The sequence below is a fragment of the Acinonyx jubatus genome, chromosome D3 (genome assembly GCF_027475565.1).
Source record: "Acinonyx jubatus isolate Ajub_Pintada_27869175 chromosome D3, VMU_Ajub_asm_v1.0, whole genome shotgun sequence".
Classification (NCBI taxonomy): Eukaryota; Metazoa; Chordata; class Mammalia; order Carnivora; family Felidae; genus Acinonyx; species Acinonyx jubatus.
The window spans coordinates 20,574,899-20,588,704 of NC_069392.1; the positions used below are offsets into that span (position 1 = coordinate 20,574,899).

General features: G+C 38.3%; 1 protein-coding gene across 1 annotated transcript in view; it reads right to left on the reverse strand.

Moving 5' to 3' along the window:
* Positions 1-11,136: 11,136 nt before the first annotated feature.
* SLC5A1 (solute carrier family 5 member 1) overlaps positions 11,137-13,806 on the reverse strand; it is a 72,248-nt gene continuing 69,578 nt past the window's right edge. Inside the window, exon 15 of the mRNA XM_027050802.2 lies at positions 11,137-13,380. Coding sequence (XP_026906603.1) covers positions 13,163-13,380 — 218 coding nt within the window. The 3' untranslated portion in view covers positions 11,137-13,162. The remainder of the gene's footprint in view (positions 13,381-13,806) is intronic.

The window sequence follows — 13,806 nt, forward strand, 5'->3', positions numbered from 1 at the left end:
GCAACTTCTTACTCAATATGTCTCAGGAGGCAAGGGAAACAAAAGCAAAAATGAACTACTGAGATCTCATCAAGATAAAAAAAAAACTGCACAGTGAAGGAAACAATCAGCAAAACTAAAAGACAACCAACTGAATGGGAGAAGATATTTGCAAATGACATATCAGATAAAGGGTTAGTATCCAAAATCTACAGAGAACTTACAAACTCAACACCCAAAAAACAAATAATCCAGTGAAGAAATGGGCAAAAGACATGAATAGACACTTCTTCAAAAAATACACCCAGATGATGAACAGACACATGAAAAAATGCTCAATCACTCATCATCAGGGAAATACAAATTAAAACCACAGTGAGATACCACTTCACACCAGTCAGAATGGCTACAATTAACAACTCAGGGAACAACAGATGTTGGTGAGGATGCAAAGAAAGAGGATCTCTTTTGCACTGCTAGTGGAAATGCCAAGTGGTGCAGCCACTCCGGAAAACAGTATGGAGGTTCCTCAAAAAATTAAAAATAGAACTCCCTATGACCCAGCAATTGCACTACTAGGTATTTATCCAAGGGATACAGGCGTGCTGTTTCAAAGGGGCACATGCACCTCAATGTTTATAGTAGTGCTATCAACAATAGCCAAAGTATGGAAAGAGCCTAAATCTCCATTGATAGATGAATGGATAAAGAAGATGTGGTATGTGTGTGTGTGTGTGTGTGTGTGTGTGTGTGTGTGTACACACACATGCACAATGGAGTATTACTTGGCAATCAAAAAGAATGAAGTCTTGCCATTTGCAACTACATGGATGGAACTAGAGGGTACTATGCTACGTGAAATTAGTCAGTGAAAGATAAATATATGACTTCACTCATATGAGGAATTTAAGATGCAAAACAGATGAATATAAGGGAAGGGAAGCAAAAATAATATAAAAACAGAGAGGGAGACAAAACATAAGAGACTCAAATATAGAGAACAAACAGAGGGTTGCTGGAGGGTTTGGGGAGGAGAGGATGGGCTAAATGGGCAAGGGGCATTAAGAAAGACACTTGTTGGGATGAGCACTGGGTATTATACATAGGAGATAAATCACTGGAATCTACTCCTGAAATCATTGTTATACTATATGCTAACTAACTTTGATGTGAATTTAAAAATAAATAAAATATATTTAAAAAAGAAAGAAAAATGCCATTGGAACTGTGATAGAGATTGCGGTGAAACATAGGTTGCTTTGGTAATATAATATTTTGGGTAAAATTTTGAGTAAAATATTAATTTTTCTGATCTATGGGCATAAGATATCTTTCCACTTATTTGCATCTTTTTCAATTTATTTCATCAGTGTCTTACAGTTTTTGGTGGATAGATCTTTCACTTTTTGGTTAAATTTATCCCTATTATATTGTTTTGATGCTGTCATAAATGATATTATTTTCTTTATTTCTTTTTCAGATTTATTGTTTATTGTACACAGTTTATTGTTACTGTGTACAAATACAACTGATTTTGTATTTTGATTTTCTATCCTTAAACTTTTACTAGATTTTTTATTAGGCCTAAGAGTATTTTGGAGGAGTCTTTCAAATTTTCTATATACAAAATCATGTCATCAGCAAACAAAAATATATTTATCTCTTCCTTTCCAATCTGCATGACTTTTATTTCTATTTCTCACCTAAATACTCTCGCTAGAACTTTCAGTACTATGTTCAATAGGAGTGGTGAGGGGAGGAACCCTTATTTTGTCCCTGATCTTAGAGAAAAAGCTTCAAACTTTCACCATTCAGTATAATGTTAGCTATGGGCTTGTCATAGATGGTGCTTTATACTCTGAGAGATTTTTTTCATGAAATAATGTTGAATTTTGTTAAATGCATTTTCTACGTATATGGAGATGATCATATGATTTTTGTCTTCATTCTATTAATGTAATGTATCACATTTATAGGCTTATGTGTGTTGAACCATCCTTGCATCCAGGAATAAATCCCACTAAAAGGATATGATCTTTTTAGTGTACTGTTGAGTTCAATTTGCTAGTATTTTGCTGAAAATTTTTGAAACTATATTCATCAGTGATGTTGGCCTGTAGTTTGCTTTTCTTGTAGTATCTTTATTTGGCTTTGGCATCAGGATAATGCTGGCCTTATGTAGGAGTGTTCCCTCCTCTTCAACTTCTTGCAAGAGTTTGAGAAGAATTGGCATTAATTCTTTTTTAAATATTTGGTAGAATTCACACAGGAAGCCATCTGGTTCTGAACTTTTCTTTTTTGGAAGGTTTTTGGTTACTGATTAAATCTCCTTGTTATTGCTCAATCTCCTTACTTGTTACCTATAACAAGTAAATTACTCTTTATGATTCAGACTTAGTAGGTTGTATATTTCTAGGAGTTTATTAATTTCTTCTAGGCTGTCAAATTCGTTGGCATATAATTGTTCATAGTAGCGGCTTATGATCCTTTGTATTTCTGTGGTATAAATTTTAATATCTCCTATTTCTGTTATTATTTTATTTGAGTTATCTCTTTTTTTCTTTGTAAGTCTAGCTAAAGGTTTGTCAGTTTTGCTTTCTCTTCAAAAAATCAACACTTAATTTTATTGATCTTTTCTATTGTTTTTCTATTCTCTATTTCATCTATTTCTCCTCTGACCTCCATCCTTCTACTAACTTTGTTCGTGTTTTTCTGGTTCTTTGGGGTGTAAAATTAGATTATTTGAGATATTACTTTTTTCTTATTGTAGGCATTTATAAACTTTCCTCTTTGCCCTGCTTTTGCTGCATCCCATAAGTTTTGGTATATTGTGTTTCCATTTTCATTTAAGATTTTTTTTTAATTTCCCTTTGATTATATCTTTGATCCATTGGTAGTTCAGGAATGTGTTGTTTCATTTCCTCCTATTTGTGGATTTTCCAATTTTCCTCCTGTTACTGATTTCTAGTTTCATTCCATTTTGGTAGGAAAAGATAGTGATTCAATAATTTCAATCTTTTTAAAATAGCTACAACTCATTTTCGTGACTTAACATGTGATTTATCCCAGAGAATGTTTCATGTGCACTTGAGAAGAATGTATATTCTGCTGCTGTTGGATGGCGTTCTATATATGTCTCTTAAGTCCATTTGGTCTAAACTGTTATTCAAGTCCCATGTTTCCTTATTGATTTTTAGTCTAGATGATCTATCCATTGTTGGAAGTGGGGTATTGAAGTCCTCTACTATTATTGTATTTTTGTTGATTATTCCCTCAGATCTGTTGGTATTTGCTTAATATATTTATGTGTCCCAATGTTGGGTGTGTGTATATTTACAGTTATTATATTCTCTCTTATTTTTAAATTTTTATTTAAATTCTAGGTAGTTAACATACAGTATAATATTAGTGTCAGGTGTACAATAAAGTGATTTGACACTTTAATACAACATTTGTTGCTCATCACAAAAAGTGCACTCCTTATTCCCCATCACCTATTTAACCCATCCCCTCACCTACTTCCCCTCTGGTAACCATCAGTTTGTTTCTCTATAGTTAAGAGTCTGTTTATTCATTTGCCTCTCTGTCTTTTTGCCCTTTACTTGTTTGTTTCTTGAATTCCACATAAGAGTGAAATAATATGGTATTTTTTTCTCTGACCGACTTTATTATCATTCTATTGTTGGTTCTGGATATTTTCTCTGATCCTTCCTTGTCTTTGTCACTTTTGCTCTTTCCTTTCTACTCAGAGTCCCCTTTAATATTTCTTGCAGGGCTGATTTAGCGGTCATGAACTCCTCTAGTTTTTGTTTGTTGGGGAAACTCTTTATCTTTCCTTCCATTCTGAATGATAGTCTTGCTGGATAGAGTATTATTGCCTGCGGATTTTCCCCATTCAGCACTTTGAATATACCATGCCACTCCCTCTGGCCTGCCAAGTTTCTGTTGAAAATCTCCTGCTAGACTTATGGGTCTTCTTTTGTAAGTGAAGGATTTCTTTTGTCTTCCCACTTTTAAGATTTTTTTCTTTATCACTACTTTTTGCAAATTTAATCACAATGTCTTGGTGTTGTCTTGCTTTTGTTGATTTTGATAGGAGTTCTCTGCGCCTCCTGGATCTGGATGTCTGTTTTCTTCCCCAGATAAGGAAGTTTTCAGCTATCATTTCTTCAAATAACTTTTCTGTCCCCTTTTCTCTCTTCTGTGATCTCTATAATATGAATGTTATCATAGTCAATGGAGTCACTGAGTTCCTTAAGTCTATTCTCATCTTGCATAATTCTTTTTCTCTTTTGTTCAGCTTTATTATTTTCTATTATTTTGTCTTCTAAATAAATAATTCATTCCTCTGCTTCTTCCAGTCTAATGTTCATTGCATTAATCCTGCTTCCAATCTCATTTATTGCATTCTTCATCTCTGATTGATTCTTATTTTTAACACTTTTATCTCTGTGGTGAGGGCCTCCCTGATGTCTTCTATTGTCTCAAGCCCAGTGAGTATCCTTATGATTTTTGCTTTAAATTCTCCATCATGTATGTTACTTGTATCTGCTTTGCTTAGATCTCTGGCTGTGGTCATATATTGTTTTTTCATCTTGTCTAAGTTTCTGCCTTCTGTGTGTTAGAAAAGCCAGTTATGTTTCCTGGTCCTGAAGGTAATGGCTTTATGAAGGAGAGATCATGTAGTGTTCAGGGCCTGGTGCTTCAGTAAATATCTGTACTGTGTGCTGTGTGCACTCTGCTGTTGTTTTTTTGGTTACTTTATCCTTCGGGTTACTTTTCTAAGAGACTCTCCTTGCCTGCTGTGGGCATTTTTGTCTCTGGACTGAATGTAGTGAGTTTTAACTAGATGTGCTCTGGTCTGCTTGTGAAATGAGACCTGCTACTACCTCCACTAGAACTGAAGCCCTGCAGAACTCTCTGGTTGGAAGACATGGTGTTGGCAAGGGTTTGTGCTGGTTTTCTGGGGGAGGGGCCACCACGCTGAGACTGAAGAAAGTTTGACTGAGATTGAGGCAAGCTTGACTGAGAAGGGCAGTCAGGCCAGAGCATGGGCAGTGGAGGGTGAGGGGGGCTTGGTTTAAGCAAGTTAGGCAACCTGTGTTGGGGCTGTGCTGCTTCCCACAGGTGGCTCTGTGTTTATTCCGAGGGCCAGGGGAGGGAAATGGTGCTGGCCAGCTCCTTTGTTCCCAGAGAGGTGGCCCTCCATGAATGCTGCCTCTCATGGAAGCACTCCAAGAAGAGAAAATAATCTAACTCCTGTGTGCCCTAGGCATTCTTCAAATCCCTGTTTCCACATCATTTGCCCCTGGTTTTTGCCTGCCCTCTCTCTGTCCTAGACAAACTTATTGACCTTTAAAACCCCAGGGTTTAAGCCCCACTGGTTGCAAGAACTTACAAAACTCAGCCCCTCTTATTTTCAAATCCAATGGCTTTGGAGAAATATTCTCCTTGTGCAGCCCCCTGAGTGCTCTACTCTCTCTCACCCTTCTCCATGAACCATGGCTCCCTCACCTCTGCAGCACCCATGACCTATTTCTCCCTAAACCATGTCTCTGTACTTCCTATTTTCTTCAATGTGGCCTCTTCTCTCCCTTCAGTTGTGGAGTTTGTTCTGTCAGTCTTCAGATTGATTAATGGGGTATTTAGGATGATTTGATAGTTATCTAGTTGTGTTTGTGGGACAAGACAATCCTAGGGTCCTCCTACTCCACCACCATCTTCCCTTTAGATCTACAATTGTTGTATTCTTTTGATAAATTGACTTGTTTATCTTTATATAATGAATTTCTTTGTCTCTTATTACAGTTTCTGACTTAAAGTCTATTTGATATGAGTATAGCTACCCCTGCTTTCTTTTGGTTTCCACTTGATAGAATGGTTTTTCCCTTCACTTTGAACCTATGTGTGTCCTTCAAGTTGAAGTGTGTCTCTTATAAGCAGAATATATTTAGGTCTTGGTCTTTATCCAGTTAGACACTCTATGTCTTTTGATTGGAGAATTTAATCCATTTATATTAAAAGCAAAAAGCATAAACACACTGGCAGCTGTGAAAGCCCTAGTTACTCACCTATTCTACTGTGACTGCTAGGTTTTATCATGGTCACATGCAAGTGAAAGCTGGTGTCAAGTCAAACTGGGGGTGGGCAAGTGCACAGATGGAGGGGTTAGCTGCCATTAGGTAAGCAGTAGGTAAGCCCACTGCTGCAGGCCAGTGATAGAAGACAGGACCTGATTCAGGCCTGTGATCAGCTGAGAGAGTCCTGGCTATTAGCAAGCCATTCTGTGGCTCCAGGATCTTCCCACAGATGTGTACACAGCAGTGGAGGCAGGTGATGGGTGTCAGGCCAATGGCATGCAGATACACAGCTGGGGAAGGGAGGAGCTAGCCCCAAGTGCACACATGGTAGTAAGGATCATCTGAAAGGGTCTAGACTGACAGCTTGCACTTGTGTGGAGTCACAGAGGACTATGCTGGCTGCCCAGTGTGAGTCCTGGACTCCAGTGGGGGTGAGGTGGGTGGGTGGAGGGAGCCAGGAGAGACCCAGGTGGCTGGCATCAGCAAACATGAATACCAGCAGGGCAAAAACTGGTGAAATCTGCAGGAAGTCCATGGCAGCTGTGCTGGCCATGCAATGGGAAAAGCTGCTGAGGTTCTATGCAGACAAGGTCACTGGGTACCACGGTTGCTACAACAGCATGCCTGATACTGGCAGCTTTTGCTTTTCTTCCTTGTTCTTAGCTATCTCTACACCTCTCAGTTTTGTGGGTCTTTAGATAGGATGAAACCAAAATGGGTCCTTCACGCAGTGCCCCAAAGGCTGGAAAAGATTTCGGTTTGGCTACTGTGATTTTCAGAATTTCCATTTAGTTTCTTTTTATAATTCCTATTCCTTAATTGATCTTCTTATTTTGTTCACACATTGTTTTCCTGATTTCCTTTAGGTATTTTTTGTTGTTGTTCATGTCTTCCTTTAGTTCTTTGAGTATATTTAAGGCAGTTGTTTTAAAGCTTATAGATGATATAATTCTGACATCTGGACTTCCTCACGGAAGGCATTTATTTTTTTCCTTTGAATGGGTCACACTTTCCAAGGTTTTTTTGTATGTCTTATGGCTTCTTTTGTGAAAACTAAACATTTGACTACTATAATATGGTAACTCTGGAAATCAGATTCTTCCCCTTCCCTGGCTTTGCTCATTTATTGGTTGTTAAAGGTTGTAGTAGTGACCTTTCTGAACTATAACTGGAAAGACTACATTGTCAATGTAGTCACAGGAGTCTCTAATCCTTAGCTTTTGTTCAGCTGCTGTTTTGACAGAAATTTCCTTGAATTCCAGAAGCCCTCTCAGTCTTTGCAAACCAAATCTGTCCTGGGGCCCTCCTTTAACACCTAGCCAGGTTTGCACTAAGCCTGGGAATCAGACCAAGATGAAAGCCCAGAGTCTTCTCAGGTCTTTTCTGAGCATGTGGCTTGACCTGGTCATGCACATCGCTTTCCAAATTCCCCAGTATATATAGTTGCTTTCAGATGTTCTGATTTCCCAAAGACACTTACTCTAGATTTTGCCTAAGGCAGTCTATTGTAGGTTTTGACTATAATCTTAGGTGTCTGAAGCTTGTTAATTTGGCTTGCAGTGTTTTCAAGCTTTTCCAGTCTGAGTTCAGAGTTAGGTGAAATAGAGGGGAGCACATTGTGTCAGTTCTTCAGGTATCCCCCAGACAGGTTAGAACAGACATACACAATTATTTGTGAATGTGGTCTTCTCTGCTCCCCTGGAACCAAGGAAATGGTTTTACACGGGGAACACAGCTGCCCCCACTTTAAGAGTGACACTTTATGACTGCTGCTCCTTTAAGACTGTCACCACACAAGAGAGACAGCGACAGTCATTATTTTGTTTATAGTCAACATTTGGTAATGTCTTTTTCTTGATTCAGTGCTTGTTTGGTTGCTATAAACTTTTGACTATTTTCCTGAGTTCTCCAAAAATTGGTTCTGACAGTTGCTGTTCATTGTTCAATGGAGGTGAAAGCTTAGAGCGACCCACTCCACAATTTTGCTGGTGTCACCATTTTTATGATGTCATCCTGATTTATTTCTCTTTGAATACTTTTTATATTCTTTGTCCATCTTTCTCCTAATGGTTTCCTCCTGTCTTTTTCTGTTGAGTCACATAAATCCCTTGAATAGTCTGGCTATCAATTTCTGGCTTTCTTTGTATCACTTTCTCTCTTCATGTTCTACCTTTCTCTTTTTCTGGTCCTTTGGTGAGATGGATGTTAGACTGCCCAGGTCATATCTTTCAAGTTTTATTTCACTGTTTCTATCACTTTGCCTCTTTTTAATACATTTTAGGATAATTCCTGGGCTTCATATTTCTATCCACTAAGTTCAGTTCTGACCATTCTGCCATTTAGCCCATCCTCTAAGTATTCTATTTCCACAAGTTAAATTTTCCTTTTCAACATCTTTGGGTAGACAGTATAGTGCAGTATTTAAGAACTAGAACTCTGGAGTGAGGACACTGGCCCTGAAGTGGTCAGAGCTGGCATATGAAAATGAGAGACAAGGAGTGTGAACCTGTAAAAAGAGCTTGTGTTAACTCACATCAAGGATATGGTGCTGAAAATGCCTTTTTTATAATTATAGACTGAGAAACTTGGCTATTTGAAATTATATAAGTGAGAATAAAATATCTCACTCATCCCTGGATGCTCTGAGTCATGTGGTTCACTGACAGAGAAGCAGCTTCAGTTTCTAACCAAGATGCTGAGCTTTAGATAAGGGGTTTTTAGACATAGCATTCCATATTTCTCTTAATTTTGAATTTTTGAGATAGCAGGAACTCTGGATCTGCTTCTTAAACCAGTCTATTAATCCCTTTATACACACTCTCTACTTTACTTGGTGCCTAACAACTAGAAAACATCATTATCCATATCCTGAGAGTCGTGAAAGAGCCCTCATGGAAGAACAGAAGCCACTTTGACAGAAAAGATATATTCCTGTCACTATTTGGTCAGGAGGAGATATCCATCTAAACCAAAACTATGAGTACAGTTTCTAGAGACAGACCCATCATGAACAAAACAATCAACTTCCCTGAACCTTCACTGTTCATCTGAAAACAGAAATAGAAATGCTTAACTCACAGGTTCAAGTGTTATAAATTTATAACATTTGTTAATATAAATAAGTACGTGCTCAATAGATGTTGGTGCCCTGACTTGTCCACATCCCACCCCATTCCAGGATATTCAGAATTCAAGGAGAAACATTGTATTACCATTGGAAGGTTGCCTTGGGAAATTCTGTGGCAGGGAGAGGAGACTGTCAACCCCTAGGCCGTGACCACCAAGGTCCATTGAAGGTCCCTGGATAAGTCCCTAAGTCTCTAAACTGCAGTTTCCTTCAAATTACTTCATGGAACTGTTGTAAAGATTAGGTGGGGTCATTTGAGACTACCTACAATGTCTGACCCATACAAGATGCCCAATAAATGTTAGTGCTTTTTCCCCTCGTGCCTCTCCCCACCGTCTGCAAAATATTCTACCTGTGAAAATAAGTTTCAGGGACAACATGTATATGGTACATGATGAGTGTGAAATATAAAATAAAATAAAAGTCAAGCTGGTAAAGTGTCAAGCCTTGGCATCTAGGGAGGAGACAAGAATTAAGCAGGTAGGTCTTAAAGGTAAGAAAGAGTGGTTTCTGTACCTTGGCATTGTAATGTGCCTCAACCATACCCACACAACTTTGGTTTCAGAAAAGAGTTTTTGCCCTAATACATCAATAAAAATCTCAAAATAAAGCCTGGGAAAGAGGCTTTTTCAGTTCTACCTTGCTGACAAAATGAATCCCCTTTGGACATTAACTCTAAGTTGGAATTAACTCTAAGTAAACTGTTTTCAAAATGTGGTCCACAGACCAGTAGCATCAAAATCATCTGGGAACTTGTTAGAAATGCAAATTCTCAGGCCCCACTTCAGACCTACTAAATCAGAAGCCCTGGAAGTAGCCCCAATAATCTGTGTTTTAACGAACCCTCCCGGGGATTCTTATATAAGCTATTTTGATAATCACTGCTCTAAACTCTTTATCTGATTCCTAAATGCCTATGTACACACTGCCAGAACTTATATCAGGTGGGCAATTGCCACCAGTTTTTCAAGCAGGGGATGAATTGTATAAATTACGTATTCTTTGAATTGCTCTTAGGATTACAAAAGCTGACTTGGTCAGGAATTCAATATGGAGCTCTGAAACTAAGCAACACTCACCTGAACCTCCCAGTGCCAGCCAAGCAACAATAGTGCCATTAACCTCATCCACAGCTCTCTAATTCCATATTACCAATACATTAAGGCAATGGTACCTCATTCAAATAATTTCATTTACCAAAATTCAATTCGAAGGTTAGAAGGAGTTTCCTTGGGGCTAGATTGGGAGGAAAGTTAAGAAACTTCTCTTCACCAACTAACTGCACATGTTTCTCTCCCATGGTTTTCTTTTGTAAAGAAGGACAAGCTGCAATGCATCTTTTAGGAGATGGTGATTCCCACATCAGGGAAGAGTAGGTTCCAGTGACTTCCAAAGGTAGAAATTTCTCTAAGTGAACACCAATGCCTGACTCAATTACATAAAAGTAAGCAATGCTCCCAGGTAAATCAAAGGCCCCAGACTAAATTCACTCTGCAGGGAAGGAGGCCTGTCTTTTCATTTGGGTATATTCTTTTTAAAATAGTGATCTAAATTTAAAGAATCTTTTTTTGCCTGGTTGGACCTGATTTTCCAGTTCTATAAACTGACCATAACAAGAAGTCACTCTGTCCCCAAATACTCATCTTTCATTTGAAATAAAAAATAGTTGTCTATACTCCTGAAATTATTCTAGCACAATTTATCACTTACTGGCCCTTGGTTACCCACATGATTTAGTCTCTCCTAAAAAGACATTATGTATTGAAAGTAGTTACCTCATGTTTACTAGATGTTTTGAAGTTGAAATCATCTCCTTTGCTACCTTTTATTCAAGTTGCTAGATTCTATTTTCAACTGTCTTGGCTCCTTTTTCCTAATCCACATCTTGTGCCAACTAAAGCTCTCCACGTAGTATTTCTTTAGAATATCTAGAAAACAGAAAACCTGATGTTACAGTTTTTTTTATGTTTGTATTATTATCAAAGTAATACATTTTAATTTATGGGACAAATGTTGTTTAATATGACATCTGCTTGGTATCTTTCATGTATGTATCTGTCATCCCCTTTACAAAGTGACCTAGTCACACCCAGAGGAGGTAGGTAGATGCTATAAGCACCAAGGTCCCCATTTTTCAAACAGAAAAATACACAGTTAAGACAAAATAATTTATCACAATATACACAGTGAATCATTGACAATGCCAGAAACTGAATCTAAGACAAACTAGATACGTTGTGCCCACTTCATCCACTAGCTTTCAATCCTCTCCCTTTATCATCCCAATCCTCTCCCTTTATCATCCCTTTATCATCATACCACAAACTCCATATGAAACTGAGTCTGCTGGGTAATGCCAGACATGTGAAATTCCCCATGTTCCCCTCTTCTCTGCCTCACTTAAAGCCAATATGAGGGTGCATCAAATAGTTCCTTTCCTTCCACAAGAACAAGATATCCCTTTGCCTGTTGAACCATTTTTACACCTAGGAGCTGTTCCACAGCACCTCAGTTCCACAGCACCTCAGATCCCAGCTCTTTCCTAAGCTAGTTTGAAATCAGGCAATACTAACATCATGATTTTTCTTAACTTCAAAGAGTACATACTACAACATAATTGAGATTTCACAGGTGGGACTAAAAGAATTAAATTTAATTAATTATATTTAAATTACATTTTAAACACTTCTCCCTAGGAAACAGGTTCAACAAGAAATACACTCCTGTCAGCTAAAAGTGTTGAGTGCTACCACTCAGGACAGAGACCACCTACCCTAACTTTGGTCAGTGGATGATCACCAACCAAGACACCCCAAAAAAGAAGGGCTGTGGTCACATTTACTCATGGGGAAGAGAATATTGGGTTAATTGTTTACATGTTTCAAGAGAGTGTGGCTTATTTGAGATGACGGATGTCCCAAAAGGTATAATTGCTCTATTCTGTGACATAGATCAGCTTCTAAGCTCATATGTCAACATCTGCACCATAAGGAAGAGTGGCTTCTGGAAAATGCATTCCAATTGATGAAAGTCATCAGAGTGTGTACTTTGTGCAGCCACACACACACACACACACACACACACACATACACACAATGTTTAACCAAGGGCCAGGCTTACGTAAAAATAAAGCAAGTATTTATAAATAAATTCCCAAATCATCTATTCAGTCCATAAGCATTACTGAGTGCCTAAGACATTCCAGATACAGGAAATGACAAAATAAGTCAAATCTCAAACATGAGGAACTCACAATGGACATCTTAAAAAAAAAAACAAAAAAACAGAAAATCCCTTGACTCAAGATTATCCACTTTCCCCACATGCCTGAGACTAGTTCCTGGGTCCTTCCCTTTGGGGTAAGTCCTGCCATCCCTACGCTTTCCCTTCAAAGAGAAAACACCAAGGGCAGGGACTTGATCAAGCTCCCAGCTTCAGCTTCCATGCATTCATCAGTTTATCAGATTGATTTCCTTGTGCCAAGAAAAAACTTGACAGGGATGTGAGAGGGCAAATTTTTCTCTTAAAAAAAAAAAATGAGGGGGAAAAAAAGGAAAAAAAAATGAGGGGAAGGTCATATAGGGAAAGTGGCATGAACCAGGGAGACCACAGCTCTTAAAGTAATAATATTCAAGGATCACAACATTGACACACTGAATCTACCTGAGACAAATTTGCATCAGACATTGCAGAGCTTCTCTTTCTTAGTCCATCTTTTCCTGGACGTGACTGAGTTGGACTTTCCTTCTGCAGCTCTAATATGTACAGCTGACAATATCACACTGGCCTCAAATAACATAAGTTAAGAGCAAATTAATGATTTTTCTTCAGCTAACCTGCAATTACACCTGTACACATTTATCATTTGGGCAAAATTTACAACTGGCTGGTTTACTTTAATACCACAGAATGGTACTAAAGGAGGCAGAGTAAAAGTCTGGCCTTCCCAAACACAGCCTATAGCAGAAGGCAAGGCTCAGGCAAAAAATGCATGGCAGAAAACAGCCACGGCAAGCAGGATGATGCCATTGATATTAACTATTGTTCTCCACAAAGGCTTCTCAGAGGTGTCTGTCATCTTCAGCTTCATTGCCGCCTCCTCTTCCTTTGTCATCTTGGGGCCCTTCTGTTGGTCCAGGCCACAAAACAGGTCATAGGCTCGCCTGAAACATCCTTTTTTCTCCTCAGGAACTTCTGTGTCAGGGGAAAGATAAAAAGAGAGAGAGAGAGAGATGATTGGATATAGAAGCAGGAGGCACAGGGAAAGGTTTCAGGGGAGATGTCATGAAATGGAACATCTACCATTCTACAGACATTTCCCAATTTTCTTGTTTGCAGGAAAGGAAATGGTACAAATGTTTAAGTGAACTTATTAATTATAAGATGATGGTAATAGATGAATTCTACATCTTTATGATCAAATAAATTATGTTTTATCTCTATCAGGCCAATTAAAATAAATTTTGGTTTAGGTAAGTCATAATCAAGCAGGAAATAATACTTTGTGAGAAAAAGTGTTAACAATGGGCTTGGAAATATGACATATGAACAACATGGAAAACCCACCTCTGAAACACATAAGCTCATATCTGTTTACCACATCACTGGAAAGCAGTGAGA